At 45.3% G+C, this 17,985-nt stretch overlaps 1 gene segment (V, D, J or C); it reads right to left on the bottom strand.

Annotated features, from left to right (window-relative positions):
- Positions 1 to 14,610, bottom strand: part of LOC119961464 — a 20,135-nt gene extending 5,525 nt beyond the window's left edge. The window contains 6 exon segments of the C gene segment in view: positions 71 to 379; positions 1,001 to 1,309; positions 1,517 to 1,816; positions 12,689 to 12,779; positions 13,887 to 14,270; positions 14,399 to 14,610. Coding sequence covers positions 71 to 379; positions 1,001 to 1,309; positions 1,517 to 1,816; positions 12,689 to 12,707 — 937 coding nt within the window.
- Between the last annotated feature and the right edge of the window lie 3,375 nt (positions 14,611 to 17,985).

The raw sequence follows: 17,985 nt of genomic DNA on the forward strand, positions 1-17,985 counted from the left end.
ATACTGACCGCTGCACTGACACCAGAAATAGACACAATGACTCACTTATTGCTTCAGTCTCACCGCTCACCTATTTTTTTGTGTATTGAAATTCTTAAAGGAGTTGGCAGGTCCTGATGGCTCGCCACACAGTCAAACACAGCCCCACTCAGCCAGGCTTGTGTCGAGATGTTTAATTTGCTGAGCACGCTCTCGGTATCTGCCCCAGGCTGGTCGGCAATCTCTGATTTCAGCGGCTTCTTCGCTTCACTCCAGGACACGTTGACTCCATAAGGAGCATTCGAAATGACGCAGGTTAAGGTTACAGTCGCCTCCAGCAAGACCTGTTCTATTGGTGGTGGCAGTATTGTTACTGAGGCAACAGTGCAAACGGAAGGATCTGTGAATGAAAAAAGTGGAAATCAACCCAAGTTTCATCTTCAGAATAGGACAGCAGGATTCAGCCTTCACTCACTCAATGGGAATGAATCAACTTCGAGACTTCTAATGATCGCCATTAATCTTCTATACACGTTTGGTCAGTGTAAATTCTTCTCATTATGAAATACAGTCAGCCCCGATGCCATTCTAACGAATCAGTATTGCAGCATTCCCAATACAAATACTCAAGTGCTGATCTCAGGAACGAAGTACTGAGGGCTTATTTATAAATAGATTGGATTGAACTTTCCAACACTTTCGTCCCGGAGCTGTTATCAGTAAAGTGTTTCAGACACCCACTGACTCTCAAATATAATCAGCGGTCTCAGGATAAAGCTGATATCAAGGCCACCTCACTCACTAAATGACTTCAAATTAGAGCGAAACATGTATTTCTATACTGATCAAATCCTGAATGGTGAACAATCCTAATGCAGCTTTTCCATCAGAATGAAACACAAACTACATGGCAGTAAATTAGAAGTTATTCTGTGCTTTGTACTAACTTCAGTAAATTCCTGATTTGGATTAACATCAGAATGCAGGATGGTTTATTCTTTCCTCTGTTTGTGTGTCTTACCAGACGCGGTGATGTTGTGACTGTGGATGACCTCTTGATGAGTGACCTGGCAGGTATAGACCGCTCTGCTGAACCATTCCCCAGCGGAGAGTGTCAGCCGACTGCTCGCTGAGAAGTTCCCGTTCACTTCACAGGCGGGAGAGGTGACAATTCCTGAACCCATGGGTTGTCCATTCTTCAGCCACTTTACCGTGATTGAATTTGGCTGGAAATCGTTAATTGAACAGACGATGGTTGCAAATTTCTGTCTTGTGATTTCTTCACTGGAACTCACGGTGAGGAGAACATTTGGAGCATAAATTCTGGGACCTTCAAGAAACACAATTAGATATTTCTTGCAGAAGAAATTGATGAAAAAAATGAGTTCATATGCTTTAAAACATGTTTGTGGTCAATAGACACAAAGCTTGATTTTCCAGGGATCAGAAATATGCAGAGTATTAAAATTAGTTATATCAAAGACCCTATACAAGATAATCATAGGTTTCTGATTCTCACAGATTCCACAACACTTACATGTCATTCCAATGCTCTTGGCTGAGCCGCTGTGTCGAACCTCACAGCTGATTTTGCTGCATTCCCCCTCTGACTCGGTGATGGTTAACTGGCTGCTAAGGGTGTAGGTTCCCTTCTTGTTTCTCACTGACGGGTATTTCTTAACTCCAGTGTCGATCAGCTGCCCATCTTTCTTCCAGGTAAGGCTGGTGATTTCTGGGGAGTAGTCCATCGCCAAACAGCCGAAGGTCACGGAGCCGTCGGTGTTGTGTTGCTGGCAGGAGGAGACCAGGCTGTAGAGAGTGGGCGGAGACGGTGTCGCTGGGAGAGAATGGCCCATTCAACAGGTTAGACTCTGGGATTGTATTTATTCAGTAACCAAACATTTCAAAATTTGACGAGAACTATGTGTTTATTCCAACATTTTCCTAACAAATGTTACACCACATTTCAGCTTCTATTAGTTCTATCATTTGAGAACCAACACCTGTTTGCCCCTCATTAGAAACTCAAATCTTTCTCCGTCTCTATCACATAAAAACAACATGTTGATGTAATCTGAATGATGAAATTTGCATTGGATTGAAAGCGAAAGCGAAGAGCGGATGATTTTCCCCATTATGTCAGCCATCATGTAAAACAAAATGTAAAACAAAACAAAACATAAACCCGGAGTCTGCTCTCTCCTTTTGAGAGCTGACTGGTGGTGATTTAACCTGAGGGTCACCACACCTCAGGCCAGGGCAAAGGTTGAGAATGGGAGTCTTTATCAATAACCTCAGCCGGTGCAGCAATTGAACCCGCGCTGCTGGGATTGATCTTCATCACGAACCAGCCGCCCAGCTGACTGAGCCGTGTACGTCACAATCCAGCTAACTGAGCTGTGTACGTCACAATCCAGCAAACTGAGCTGTGTACGTCACAATCCAGCTAACTGAGCTGTGTACGTCACAATCCAGCTAACTGAGCTGTGTACGTCAAAGTCCAGCTAAATGAGCTGTGTACGTCACAGTCCAGCTGACTGAGCTGTGAACGTCACAATCCAGCTGACTGAGTTGAGTACGTCACAATCCAGCTGACTGAGTTTTGTACGTCACAATCCAGCTGACTGAGCAGTGTACGTCACAATCCAGTTGACTGCGCTGTGTACGTCACAATCCAGCTAACTGAGCTGTGTACGTCACAATCCAGCTAACTGAGCTGTGTACGTCACAATCCAGCTAACTGAGCTGTGTACTTCACAATCCAGCTAACTGAATGCACATTTATATAATTACAATAAAACTCTACATTTGAGTAATTGCAACAGTCTCTAATTTTAGGATCCTGCACATTCACCAGTGGGCAGCAGGGTAGCATAGTGGTTAGCATAAATGCTTCACAGCTCCAGGGTCCCAGGTTCGATTCCCGGATGGGTCACTGTCTGTGTGGAGTCTGCACGTCCTCCCCCTGTGTGCGTGGGTTTCCTCCGGGTGCTCCGGTTTCCTCCCACAGTCCAAAGATGTGCGGGTTAGGTGGATTGGTCATGCTAAATTGCCCGTAGTGTCCTAATAAAAGTAAGGTTAAGGGGGGGTTGTTGGGTTACAGGTATAGGGTGGATACGTGGGTTTGAGTAGGGTGATCATGGCTCGGCACAACATTGAGGGCCGAAGGGCCTGTTCTGTGCTGTACTGTTCTATGTTCTATTAACAGCAGGAGGCGGCCATTCGGTCTGTCGAGTCTCCTCCCCATTCAGTAAGCTCCTGCCTGTGTTGATTGTGCAGTTTCACATTCCGCCTGTCACTGAGACCGGGCTGTCTGCAATCCCCCCGCACCCCGCCCCGCGCTCCCTGTGCGTCCCCCATCTCTCCGCGGTTCCCGCTGGTTTTCTGTACCTTTCTCCTGGTCCCTTCACTTTCTTTTAGCTCTCTGCTCTTTTTCACGGCTCTCTGCGCTTTCCTCCGCACTTTCTCTCGACTCGGCATTGTCATCCTGCTCTTTGTGTTGTGCCCATGTGTGCTGCACTTTTCCCAGTTCATTGTGCTTTTCCCGGTTCCTGGCACTTTGTGCGGGCTTTCTGAGCTTTTCACCAGCACGGTTCGCTTTACCCCGATTCTTATCGCTTATGACCCACTCCATGGATTTTCCTCCGGCTCTCTGCTACTCCACCGGCTCTCTGCACCTTCCCCAGCTCTCTGCCCCTTACCCCGGCTCTCTGCCCCTTCCCCCGGCTCTCTGCTCCTCCCCCCGGCTCTCTGCTCCTCCCCCCGGCTCTCTGCGCCTTTCCCCGGCTCTCTGCTCCATCCCCCGGCTCTCTGCTCCTCCCCCCGGCTCTCTGCCCCTTCCACCGGCTCTCTCCTCCTCCCCCCGGCTGTCTGCACTTTCCTCCGGCTCCGGGCAATCCCGTGACATGCAGCCACATTCGGGCGCCACTCGTCATCAGTTTCGCTCCAGTTCTCTATTCCTCCCCCGTTGCAGACGCTCCCGTGCCCATTTCCTGAGCATCAGTGAGAGAGGATGTGTGAGTAAGTGAGGAGGGTAGGAGAGTGAGTGTGGGTGAGTGATTGAGGGTAGGAGAGTGAGTGTGGGTGGGTGAGTAACTGAGTGAGGGTAGGAGAGTGAGTGCGGTTGAGTGAGTAACTGAGTGAGGGTAGGAGAGTGAGTGAGTAACTGAGTGAGGGTGGGAGAGTGAGTGCGCGTGAGTGAGTAACTGAGTGAAGATAGGAGAGTGAGTGTGAGCGAATGAGTAACTGAGTGAGGGTAGGAGAGTGAGTGCGGGTGAGTGGGTAACTGAGTGAGGGTAGGAGAGTGAGTGCGGTTGAGTGAGTAACTGAGTGAGGGTAGGAGAGTGAAGGTGGGTGAGTGAGTAACTGAGTGAGGGTAGGAGAGTGAGTGTGGGTGAGTGGGTAACTGAGTGAGGGTAGGAGAGTGAGTGTGGGTGAGTGAGTAACTGAGTGAGGGTAGGGGAGTGACTGTGGGTGAGTGGGTAACTGAGTGAGGGTAGGGGAGTGAGTGTGGGTGAGTGGGTAACTGAGTGAGGGTAGGAGAGTGAGTGCAGGTGCGTGAGTAACTGAGTGAAGATAGGAGAGTGAGTGTGGGTGAGTGAGTAACTGAGTGAGGGTAGGGGAGTGACTGTGGGTGAGTGGGTAACTGAGTGAGGGTAGGGGAGTGAGTGCGGGTGAGTGAGTAACTGAGTGAGGGTAGGAGAGTGAGTGCGGGTGAGTGAGTAACTGAGTGAGGGTAGGAGAGTGAGTGCATGTGAGTGGGTAACTGAGTGAGGGTAGGAGAGTGAGTGCGGGTGAGTGAGTAACTGAGTGAGGGTAGGAGAGTGAGTGCGGGTGAGTGAGTAACTGAGTGAGTGTAGGAGAGTGAATGTGGGTGAGTGAGTAACTGAGTGAGGGTAGGAGAGTGAGTGTGGATGAGTGGGTAACTGAGTGAGGATAGGAGAGTGAGTGTGTGTGAGTGAGTAACTGAGTGAAGATAGCAGAGTGAGTGCGGGTGAGTGAGTAACTGAATGAAGGTAGGAGAGTGAGTGTGGGTGGGTGAGTAACTGAGTGAGGGTAGGAGAGTGAGTGCGGGTGAGTGAGTAACTGAGTGAGAGTAGGAGAGTGAGTGCGGGTGAGTGAGTAACTGAGTAACGGTTGGAGTGTGGATGAGTGGGAGAGAATGGGTGGTTGATGGAGTGAGGGTAAATGGGTGAGGGTATGTCACTGAGGGTGGATGGGTCTGGATGGGTGAGGGGCAGTGAGTGAGAGGTGGAGAATAAATGAGGCTGGCTGAGTGAGGCTGGGAGGGTGAGTTTGTGAGTGAAGGTGTGCAGTGAACATGAGAGTGAAGGTGACTGAGTGAGGGAGGGCGAGGGAGGGTGAGGGAGGGTGAATGAATGAGAGTGCATTAGTGAGGGTGAATGAGTGAGGGTGAATGAGTGAGGGTGAATGAGTGAGGGTGAATGAGTGAGGGTGAATGAGTGAGGGTGATTGAGTGAGGGTGATTGAGTGAGGGTGATTGAGCGAGGGTGATTGAGTGAGGGTGAATGAGTGAGGGTGAATGAGTGAGGCTGAATGAGTGAGGGTGATTCAGTGAGGGTGAGTGAGTGAGGGTGAGTGAGCCAGGAGTGTACGTGACAGTTAGCGGGTGAGTGAGGGTGAGTGAGTGAATGAGAGTGGGTGCATGAGTGAGTGAATGTTAGAGAATATGGGTAATTGAATGAGGTTGGGTGAGTGAGTTAATGAGAGTGAGTGTGAGGGTGAGTGAGTGTGAGTAAGTGAGGGTGAGTGAGTGAAGGTAAGTGAATGAGAGTGGGTGAGGGTGTGAGGTTGAGTGAGAGTGGGTGAAAGAGGATGGGTGCATGAGTGTGTGTAAGTGAGGGTGGCTGAGTGAGTGTGTGTGAGGGAACATGAGTGAGGGTGTGTGAATGAGGATGGGTGAGATTGTGAGTGAAGGTGCCTGGGAAATGGTGGGTGAGAGATGCTTTGTGAGTGAGGCTGTGTGTGTGAGGCTGTGTGAGTGAGGGTGTGTGAGTGAGGCTGTGTGAGTGAGGCTGTGTGAGTGAGGGTGTGTGAGTGAGGCTGTGTGAGTCAGGGTGTGTGAGTGAGGCTGTGTGAGTGAGGGTGTGTGAGTGAGGCTGTGTGAGTGAGGGTGTGTGAGTGAGGATGTGTGAGTGAGGGTGTGTGAGTGAGGGTGTGTGAGTGAGGGTAGCGTGAGTGAGGCTGTGTGAGTGAGGGTGTGTGAATGAGTGCGGGTGAATGAGAGTGAGTGATTCATGTTGGGCTAGGAAGTGTGAGTCAATGTGTGTGAGAGAGTGATGGTGAGTGAGGGTGTTATAGTGAGTGAGGCTGTTTGAGTGAGTGAGGTTGTGAGAGTGAGGCGAGTGAGTGAGTGAGGGTGTGTGAGTGAGGCTGTGTGAGTGAGGGTGTGTGAGTGAGGGTGTGTGAGTGAGGGTGTGTGAGTGAGGGTGTGTGAGTGAGGCTGTGTGAGTGAGGGTGTGTGAGTGAGGCTGTGTGAGTGAGGCTGTGTGAGTGAGGCTGTGTGAGTGAGGGTGTGTGAGTGAGGCTGTGTGAGTGAGGGTGTGTGAATGAGGCTGTGTGAGTGATGGTAGTGAGTCAGGGTGGGTGAATGCGAGATGATGGGTGAGTGATGGTGGGTGTGATGTTGAGTGAGTGGAGCTGAATTAGGGTAGTTTACTGAGGGTGGCTGAGTGAGTAAGAGAGTGAGTGAGGTGAGTGATTGAGGGTGTCAGTGAGGTTGAGTTAATGAGAGTTGGGAGGGAGAGTGGGTGAGTCAGTGTGTTAGTGAGTGTGGGTGACTGAGTGAGGGTAAGTTACTGAATTAAGGTAATCGAGGGTGGGTGGGTGAGTGAGTGAGTGAGGATGAGTAAGTGAGGGCAGTGTGAGTGTGGGCGAGTGAGCATGGGTGAGTGAGTGTAAGTGAATGAGGGTGTGTGTGTGAAGGTGTGTGACCGAGCGTGAGTGAGGGTGGGTGGCTGGGTGAGGGTAAGTGAATGAGGGTGAGTGTGTGAGGTTGTCTGACTGAGGGTGAGTAAGTGAGGGTGTGTGGGTGAACGAGGGTGAGTAAGTGAGAGCAGAGTGAATGAGGGCGAGTAAGCATGGGTGGGTGAAGGTAAGTGAATGAGGGTGAGTGTGTGAAGGTGTGTGACTGAGCGTGAGTAAGTGAGGGTGGGTGGGTGAGGGTAAGTGAATGAGGGTGAGTGTGTGAAGGTGTGTGACTGAGCGTGAGTAAGTGAGGGTGGGTGGGTGAGGGTAAGTGACTGGGTGAGTGTGTGAAGGTGTGTGACTGAGCGTGAGTAAGTGAGGGTGGGTGGGTGAGGGTAAGTGACTGGGTGAGTGTGTGAAGGTGTGTGACTGAGCGTGAGTAAGTGAGGGTGGGTGAGTGAGTGAGTGAGGGTGAGTGAGTGAGGATGGGTGGGTGAGTGAGTGAGGGTGAGTGAGTGAGGATGGGTGATTGATTGAGCTGAGAGTCTGAATGAGGATGAATGAGGGTGGGTGTGTTAAGCTGAGTGAGGGAGGGTGCGTGATTGGGTTACTGAATGAAGCTGAATGAGGGTCGGTAGGTGAATGAATGAGGGTGGGTGAGCGAGGAAGAGTGAGTGAGGGAGGATGAATGAGGGTGAGTGATGATGGTTGTGTGAAGGTGTGTGACTGAGGGTGAATGAGTAAGGGTGACTGAGTGAGGTTCCATGACTGAGGATTAGTGAGGATGCGTGAGGGTGGGTGTGTGAGGCTGAGTGAGTGAGGGTGGGTGAGTGAACCAGTGTGTGACTAAAGTGGACTGAGGGTGTGTGAATGAGAGTGAGCAATTTATGTTGGGCTAGCAAGTGTGCGTCAATGAGTGTGAGAGAGTGATGGTGAGTGAGGGTGTTATAGTGAGTGAGGCTGTTTGAGTGAGTGAGGTTGTGAGAGTGAGGGGAGTGAGTGAGTGAGGGTGTGTGAGTGAGGGGGTGTGAGTGAGGTTGTGTCTGTGAGTGAGGCTGTGTGAGTGAGGCTGTGTGAGTGAGGGTGTGTGAGTTAGGCTGTGTGAGTGAGGCTGTGCGAGTCAGGCTGTGTGAGTGAGGCTGTGTGAGTGAGGGCGTGTGAGTGAGGCTGTGTCTGTGAGTGAGGCTGTGTGAGTGAGGGTGTGTGAGTGAGGGTGTGTGAGTGAGGAGAGTGAGTGAGGCTGTGTGAGTGAGGATAGTGAGTGAGGCTGTGAGTGAGGGTGTGTGAGTGAGGCTGTGTGAGTGAGGCTGTGTGAGTGAGGCTGTGTGAGTGAGGGTGTGTGAGTGAGGGTGTGTGAGTGAGGCTGTGTGAGTGAGGCTGTGTGAGTGAGGCTGTGTGAGTGAGGCTGTGTGAGTGAGGGTGTGTGAGTGAGGAGAGTGAGTGAGGCTGTGTGAGTGAGGGTGTGAGTGAGTGAGGATAGTGAGTGAGGAGAGTGAGTGAGGCTGTGTGAGTGAGGATAGTGAGTGAGGCTGTGAGTGAGGGTGTGTGAGTGAGGCTGTGTGAGTGAGGCTGTGTGAGTGAGGCTATGTGAGTGAGGCTGTGTGAGTGAGGGTGTGTGAGTGAGGCTGTGTGAGTGAGGGTGTGTGAGTGAGGAGAGTGAGTGAGGCTGTGTGAGTGAGGGTGTGTGAGTGAGGCTGTGTGAGTGAGGCTGTGTGAGTGAGGCTGTGTGAGTGAGGGTGTGTGAGTGAGGAGAGTGAGTGAGGCTGTGTGAGTGAGGGTGTGAGTGAGTGAGGATAGTGAGTGAGGAGAGTGAGTGAGGCTGTGTGAGTGAGGATAGTGAGTGAGGCTGTGAGTGAGGGTGTGTGAGTGAGGTTGTGTGAGTGAGGGCGTGTGAGTGAGGCTGTGTCTGTGAGTGAGGCTGTGTGAGTGAGGGTGTGTGAGTGAGGCTGTGTGAGTGAGGGTGTGTGAGTGAGGGTCTGTGAGTGATGCTGTGTGACTGAGGGTGTGTGAGTGAGGCTGTGTGAGTCAGGGTGTGTGAGTGAGGGTGTGTGAGTGAGGATGTGTGAGTGAGGCTGTGTGAGTGAGGGTATGTGAGTGAGGGTATGTGAGTGAGGGTGTGTGAGTGAGGCTGTGTGACTGAGGCTGTGTGAGTGAGGGTGTGTGAGTGAGGGTGTGTGAGTGAGGGTGTGTGAGTGAGGCTGTGTGAGTGAGGCTGTGTGAGTGAGGCTGTGTGAGTGAGGCTGTGTGAGTGAGGCTGTGTGAGTGAGGATGTGTGAGTGAGGCTGTGTGAGTGAGGATGTGTGAGTGAGGCTGTGTGAGTGAGGGTGTGTGAGTGAGGGTGTGTGAGTGAGGGTGTGTGACTGAGGCTGTGTGAGTGAGCCATTAAATAGATCAAGGACTGCCATAGCACGGAATGTAACCCAATAAATCGCTCTCTGCAGTGCCGAATCGAAAATTCCCAAGACCGATATATCACTGCTTAAAAATCACCCAAATCTCCTTCTCCAGCCTGTCTGGTGCTGCTGAATTCTTTCTGACTGTCATTATCTGGGTTTGGAATCCCCTTTCTGAGTCGCCTAGTCAAACATCAAGTACAATTTCCACATTTCACACATACACAAGTTTTATTGAAGGGCTTGATCAAATTGCACTCCCTGAAATATTGGAAAATGAAGTAGAAGATTTACAACCAGTCAGGAAGATTCCTGGTCCCAGCACAGTGACCGCACGCACAGAAACTGAACAGACACACATGACAACAATCGAGTTCCAGCAGATCTGTTCAATCTGTCAGTTTCATGAAACTGTTTGATTTTAATTTATCAATGGCCAACTTCCGACAACAATAATTTAGTGACTTATTTGAAATTAAACTGACATTAATTTCAAAACTGCGTTTGGTTTTTAACAATTTCTCTCTGTCTATCTCAAAACTCGATAATTGGGCAAAAAGTAGTTTTGCTGAAAATGAGCAGATTAAATATTACAGATTCAGGGCAGATTAATGACAGAACAGAGACTCAGTGACAGGGCAATAATTAAACAAACCAGGAAATATTCACATTACCCACTGATATGATCTAAAAACACAATTAAATGTAATCAGAAAAAGAATCAGGGCAAAAGAATGTAATCAGAAAAAGAATTTAGCTGCACACAGCAGTATAATGAAATGTATAGTTTCCTAAATTAATTTCAGATATTATTAAAATTATCTAAGACATTTGAGATATTGCACGCCAGGATACAACTCAATTGTAGGAGATCATTTATATTGAATTAATTCTCACTGATATTGTATTGTAAGTTATTGTTAATTGTCAGCTAATTCTTTATTCGATTATCTGTACTATAATAATGAATATAATAAAAATAGCATTCAATAATCCCCAATTTATTTTTACCCAGAGCTTTGTGAAATAATTGGGATTTAATTAAAACAACCTGACAATCAAACAATGTTGAACAGTAAACTCCAACTTACTCGATGGAATCATCTTAACATTTAATTGACTAAATTCACATTTTTAAAAACTCAAATTGCTCTATTCGACCTACAAATGTGTAAAATCTGCACCTTTCTGAACACATTGATAAATCATAACCTCCATCTATTCTCAGAAAGTAATGAATATAACGAGAACAGCTGAGTTTGTTCAAATCATTTGCAAAACTCACCCATTATGAGCAAGTGGAGAATTTGTTGTTGAATTTAGCATTTAATAAAATTTAAGCCAAAAGCTGAGATATAATCATTCTTCCTTTCCAATCATCTGTTCTTCCTATAATTCTATCGTCTGTAGAGGACAGCCGTGGGAGACAGGATGTCATTATAAAATGCAACGGTACTGTTAACCTTTTGTAAATAAATAAATCGGTTTGACATTCAAGCTTTTACTTTTCAATCTCTTGCCATATGCAATCTGAACTTTCCTATAATACAAATAAAATCATGGGAACAATTCATTGATTGGCAGCGACTTCCACATCTCAGAAACCTGTTTAAGATTAGTTTAGTGATAATTCCCTCGCTATCCAACTACGCATTACAGTGGAGGTACAATATGGTTGCAGCGGCACAGAAATAATAGAATAACTGGAACTACAAAGTATTTCCAACCTAGAAACCTGTCCGACCATGTCAATCTCGTGCAGAACACAGCAGGATTGTGAAAGGCGATTGATGCTGAATTAAATTAATCTAAAATAACCCTTGGTTAATATAGAGTTGAATCACCGCATTGCAATTGTTTGAATTATTAAAATGTTACTGTGTTCTGCATGGGCGTTTCAGTCACTATTTCGTGTAATCTGGAAGCATCAGTTAAAATTACAAAATGCATTAATATATATTTTTAAGATTATTTTCTTAAGCCTGGCTGTTTTCTCCCGACAATCGCCCTTCAAGCATTTTCAAACGCCGAGACTGTTTGCATTCAACCAGAAAACGTGTAACCGCTCAATGTCACCGAGTTTAAACAATGCAGAAACAATGCAGAAACGCTGAACCGTTTGACAGATCTGAATCATTTAAAGTCACCCAGATACACAATCTCCTCAGCAGAACAAAACACTAAATTACATCAATGAAGGACTGAAACCCGTTTATGGAGAAGCAGCTCAATTCTACATCGAACAGGATCAAACTTAATATTGCAAGAAAATATCAATAGCCAGCAAAGCAGCTCGTAACCAAATGTATAAATTATTAAACTAAACAGAAATGTGGAATAACACAAATAGCACTGCGACGTGCTCGAATATTAACAACAAATAAATATTGAAACTCAACCATTTTGTTTCATACTGAGTCATTTTTCAAACATATTTAAATGCTTTTTAATGTTTGCAGTTCATGGTAAAAGCTGCAACCATCAGATGCCACCGAGATTAAACTTTGCACAAACGGCAAACTGTGATTGCAGCAACAACCTGTGCTCGGAAAGGATTTGTCGGAAAGCGTAAAAGTGTAATCTGCAATTTTCACTGTTTTTCAATGTGCACTAACAGCCTCCCTGTCCTCTGCGACAAGCAGTTTCCAACACGTATACCCTTTGCATTCAGTCACAAACTGTGCAACCGCTCAGTGTCACCGAGTTGAAACAATAGACACACCAAACCGTTTCACAAACTTTCCTACACAAAGTCTCCCAAAAACATTCCTCAGCAGGAAAACACCAAACCACATCACTGAAGGAGTGAAACATCACGGAGAAGCAGCTCAATTCTACAAACACTTCCAAAAGAATCAAATGTAACATTGCAAGAACATCTCAATTTAGAATGCACCAAACCCCCATTTCATCAAATGAACGAACAGGTAAACTAAACAGAAAACTTGAATAATACCATCAGCACTTTCAGTAAGCAGAACATGTTCAATAAGATAATATAGAAACTTTAGCACATTTTGTCAATGTTGGGATCGATCTCATACACTTGTGCAGAAGACGGTACAAATTGCAGACATTAGATAGAACCGAGATTAAACATCGTAAAAACACACGTTTTGTATTTAAACTAACCCCGCCACACAGTATCCTCAGCAAATAAACACCAAATCACAGCAAACAGGGTCTGAATCCCTCAGCAGCATCCTCCTGTCAAGAAACCTCGGGATTCTATATCCCCCTTTCAGCAGAATCAAATAAACATTGCAACAACATCACAATACACGATCCACCAAAACACATTTCAGTGAACGAATGGATTTGGAAAATGCAGAAAAATATAAAACAAATACTCAAATAAAACAGTTGGTGAATGACGGAATGGTTCTTACCTGCAGTCACCGTCACCATGGTGCCTTGTCCCCAGTAGCCGAAGTAGTCACAGTGTCACATTCCCTGGGCTGCTCCATACAATAACCGCACCTGCACAAAATAGACAGAAATCCACCATTATTTTAAATATTCACAAACCAACGGCAAATAAAATTCAGGATTAATTATCAGGAAATTATATTAATATTTGTGCATACCGTTCTCTCTTCATAAATGACCGAATGTTTTACATTTTACAGACATGGAAATGTTATTGAAAACACCAACTGTGACTAACTAACGACCACCAATTTTCCACATTAATTCTTATCATTTTGTCAGTGCTGGAAATAAATAATGCTTCACTGTGAATAAAGTTGGATTGTAAAAGCGAGCACTGAGCCAGCTTCAGTTAATTAGTGCTGAGGGGCTTTTTGTATTGACAGTAACTGCTGTGCCCCAGTTATCACAGTGAGACACAGCGTGTCAAATACTGCGGCAGACTGTTAACTGTAAAATACAGAGATTTAATTTCACTGCTCACTCAGAAAACTAACTCTGTCTCTTCCAAGAGCGAACGGGTGAGTTATTTCAGCTTGTCCTGGTCATTACATTTATAAAGAGGATCGGAACACTTTTAAAACCTCTGTGCACATTTCGCGAGTCGGTGAACAGTGATAAAGTGGAAGATTTTTATACCTTTTTGCAAACTAATATTACTTCCAAACGTTGTTTTATTTAAAACTCGTTTACTTTAACGTTCGTGCTGTGACGCTGATCACCAATTTGAACAAGCTCTTTCACTGAGGTTTTTGTATGAGGATGTCGCTGCGCACAGCACTGTGACCCACTGCTGTAGTCACAGTGACAGACACCCGCACAAAAACTGCACTCACTCTCTGTTCAGTCCTGCCGCTCAATATTCACTTCAAATACACGTTTACTTCTGATCTAATTTACAATTTATACAGCAGTTTATCAAATCCAATGTACATAGATTTTCCCAAGTATCAGAAATAATAAAACGATGATTATATACAAGTCTGTAATAGCTGAAACTGTTAACAATAAATATAAACTGACACAAGCTCATCCTATTATATCGATTGGTGTGTTCAGTTTTACAGTTTAATTTTCTCTGTGTTAGTTATGTAAGAAGCAGCTTGTGCAATGACTCTGATCACTGACATTAATATTACATTTGAATCAAGTGCTGACCTTCAGGTTAAGCTGCAAGTTGCTGAATTCCCTCTCGAGCTGTTCTTGTGCGGGTCCAGCCCTGGTTCCTCTCGCTGTGGTCTCTTGCACAGTAATAGATGGCGGTGTCTTCGGTCTTCAGACTCCTCATGGCCAAAGAGAAGATGTTGTTTGAAGTGTCTTTGGACGCAGTGAATCGATCTTTAATGGCTGGGGCGTAGTTGTTGCTGGATGAACTATAGAAGTAAAGCAGCCACTCCAGCCCCTGTCCGGGAACTTGGCGGACCCAGTACATGTAAGCGGTGCCGAGATCGAAGCCGCTGGTTTTACAGGTCAGTGTCAGGGAGCCTCCGGGACGCCCGGTCTCTGCCTCCGGCTGAGTCAACACAACATCCGACTGGACACCTGTAAAAATATATCAAAAAGCCCGAGGATTAATGCTGGTGAAATGATTGGTGACTCTGGAACATTCCAGAGAGAGACTAACACTGAGACAGTAACAGTGAGAGACTTGGACAATAAAAACTACTCACGGGATAAGAAAGTCAGCAACAAACTGAGAGAAATGGCCCACCTCATCCTTCTGGTCATTTGGGGGAAATGGTTGTGTCAGGAACTCAGTGAACAAACCAGCTCCCGGACTGTTGGATTCGGGTCCCAGTGAGCGGCATTTAAATACCCGGCAGAAGGGGGCGGCTTTCCAGGCGCCGCCTGTTGATTCCCTGGTGGAGGCGGCGACTGGATCCACGTCCCACCTTCCACATCCCCAACAGAATGGAACCAGAGATTTACTACAGGATATTATTTTTTAAAAATACATTAGATCGGTATAATTGTTTGGCTGAATTGATTCATTGTAATGTCTATCCTCATCCGAAAGGAAAATTATATTTGAACATCTCTAAGTAAAATCTAATTCCATTATATATTAAGTCTCTTTATTTCTACACTCCAATATAAAGGGATGAACATAAACAGATTAAATTACATTATCAGGGAATAAATCGTCTGTCAGTCAGATTTGCAACACTCCGGGACTCTATCCCATTACAACAATAAAGTATAATTTATCAGACATAATGTAACTAAATGAGGGAATGAATGACGTGATTACATTTGCAGTGCGGATGGCTAACACTGTACAATGTGGGTCTGTAGACAAAAACAAACTCTAACATTACACAATGTCTCTCTTTACATTTCTCGATTTGCCCCTGAGCCACAGACAGTCCTGTGAACATTAGCGGTAAAAGAAGCCGCTTGCCTGATAATTCAACAGTGAGTTGACAGAGAAACATAAAATTAACAACAGCTTTTGACAGAGAAGTTAATGAATCAGAACTGACACGGTGATCAGCAAAGTTATCCTTCAGCATCCAAATTATTGCCGCTAATTTTACTGACCACCGGCTGTCGAACATTCACTGGTGTTGGGAACACAGGATATCAGGACTTTGCTGCATATTGCACAATATCACAGGAATAAATGTTTTATCTTCCATTGAAGCAGGTCATGAACTGGTCATTTCTCCACTTATTGGCAGCAATGAGACGGACTGTTAAATAATGGAAATCAGCACAAATTAAACTGTACAGAACACGGTGTTAATCGAGTATAAGAGACGCCTCCGTTTAACGGAGATCAACAACTCGGAGAATATTTCAGGAATCCCCCCGAGTTCAATGCAGTTTATTTACTTTTATTTCATTTTATTTTATTTTTTGGAATTGGAGTCATCTTATTGAACTTGTGGATTGGGTCCATCAACACCAATCACTCTCTCACTTCATTCGGTTCTCAACAAACGGACTTTAATAACTAGAGTGATCTTTACTCAGAACTAATATAAATTAAATAGCATCTGGTCAGGTTACTATTTTCCAATAATGTTTAATATCATAGTGAACAAAACATTCAGTGAATATATTTCTTTGCATGGAACACCATTTAAAACGTTTACTTCATGTGCGACTAAAACATTTATTGTTTGAATGGATAAATCCCATTGTGTCCATTCATATTCAGGTTAATCTGCCCCACACAGTATTTGGCAGCAATCCAGCCGCCTGCAGTCAGGGAGGCTCGAATGTTCAATGTTGTTTACAGGAAACATCTGTATTTTTTTTCAAAGATCTGTTTGCTCAGTACTGACCGCTTGGCTGCAATCCAACTTCAAACTCTTAACATTGTCAATGAGGACTAATTATAAACAAATCTACCCAGCAACAGTACTGGAGATCTTTTTATGTTTTAAATTGTGAACTTATTTGAACTGTTCCCATCCCTAAGGAAAGGAGAGTTATCCAGCTTCTCTGACCAATCGTAGCAATTGCCGGCTGGAGTATCTCTCCCACATCTCATAACATTGTGATGATGGATAGGAATACAAGCAGACTATCAGACAGGGGCTACATTTTGTAATAGCTAAACATGTACATTTACGTGTTTTTCCCTTTATTCTTCCATGGAATGTGGGAGCCACTGTCAAGACCACCATGTGTTCCCTGTCCCTAATTGCTGTTGAACTGAGTGGTTTGCTGGGCCAGCTCAGAAGGAACTGAAGAGTCAGACATGTTGCTGTCTGATTGGAGCCACATGTATGTGAGACCAGGGAGGGATGTCAGATTTCCTTCATTAGTGAAGCAGAGGGGGTTTCATGGTGACCATTAGTATGTATTCCGGATTTATTAACTGAACTCAAATTCCCCCACCGGCCATGGTGGGATTTGTACCCAAGCCCCCACAGAATTAGCCCGGGCCTTTGGATTATTGGTTCAATGTCATTAATACACCCCCACTACCGACCCAAAAGATAAAGGGATTATTGCTTTGATGTAGGGATGGATGTTTGTTAGATGCCTGAATATTTTGATTGTGGAATCGGTGAATGGGTTTGATGGATGCATGGATAGATGGTCCTGAAAGATGCTGTCCTACATTCTCAGTTTTGTGCTTGATGACTTCACAAATTAAATCAGGACCTTTATAATTTGTGTCAGTATAATGCATTCGGTGGCTCAAGCTTTTCTGGGTGAATTCCATCCCCAGACTATCGGGAACTGATGAGATGGAGGTCACTAAGCGGAAACTTGAGATATCCTGCGGTTCTGGTGATACTTCTCTGCTGATGGCGAATCTTCATCTCAAAGACAGAAAGCAGGAACATGATGACGTTGAGGGGGGACGGTTGTAATATTTGGAACATGTGGTAATTTCATGTACAATAGGTCAATTAAGATGTCCTCACCCAAATTAATGAAGACACCAGACTGAAAACACATTAATGTGAAAACTGAAATACTGTGAAACTCAGTGGACAGCTGCAGACGTTGAATTAGTTTCCAAATCATTGTAATAACATACTGGGATTCAAAGATTCATCAGCGTCACATTGGGTACAGACATTTTCATTTCTACCGACACTTTAAAAATCATCTCATACTCCAGTCTGGAGATTCTGTGTGACGATGAGGAGATTACTGACCAATACAACGCAGAGGCTGCTGGGTAGCTGCACATAATCCTCGGTCTGGTTTAATTCCATTTCACATTGAATTCTGATGCAGATGTGACTACTCGGTGACAGAATAGTCAATCCTATCTCAATTAAATTATGTTGAACATATGACTATAGGAATTAGGAGCGGAAGTAGGCAGTTCAGCCCTTTGAGCCTGCTCCGCCATTCAATCATCATGGCTGATCTCTTCCTGATCTCAAATCCACCTCCCTTAAATGAATTGCGTTTACAGTTTGTAAAAAAAAGTGTGGATCATAATTGGTGAATATAACGTTTTATGTTGTGAGTTGATGATAATTGATTAATATCATTATTTAACTTTGTGAATTGTGACAATTGGTAATATTCGCCACGGAATTGCTAAACAATGACCATCTCCAGCAAAATAGAATCTCACCATCGCCATTTGATTTTGACTGATACTGCCATCGCTGAATCCCGCACGATCGATACACTGGGGTTACTATTGACCAGAAACGGTACTGGTCTAACCATATAAATGCTGAGGCTACAAGATCCGGTCAGCGTCTCGGAAGCCTGCAGCGAGCAACTCACCTCTTGATTCCCAAAGCCTGTTCACCATCTGCAAGGCACAAGTCAG

The sequence above is a fragment of the Scyliorhinus canicula genome, unplaced genomic scaffold (genome assembly GCF_902713615.1).
Source record: "Scyliorhinus canicula unplaced genomic scaffold, sScyCan1.1, whole genome shotgun sequence".
In the NCBI taxonomy this organism is placed as follows: Eukaryota; Metazoa; Chordata; class Chondrichthyes; order Carcharhiniformes; family Scyliorhinidae; genus Scyliorhinus; species Scyliorhinus canicula.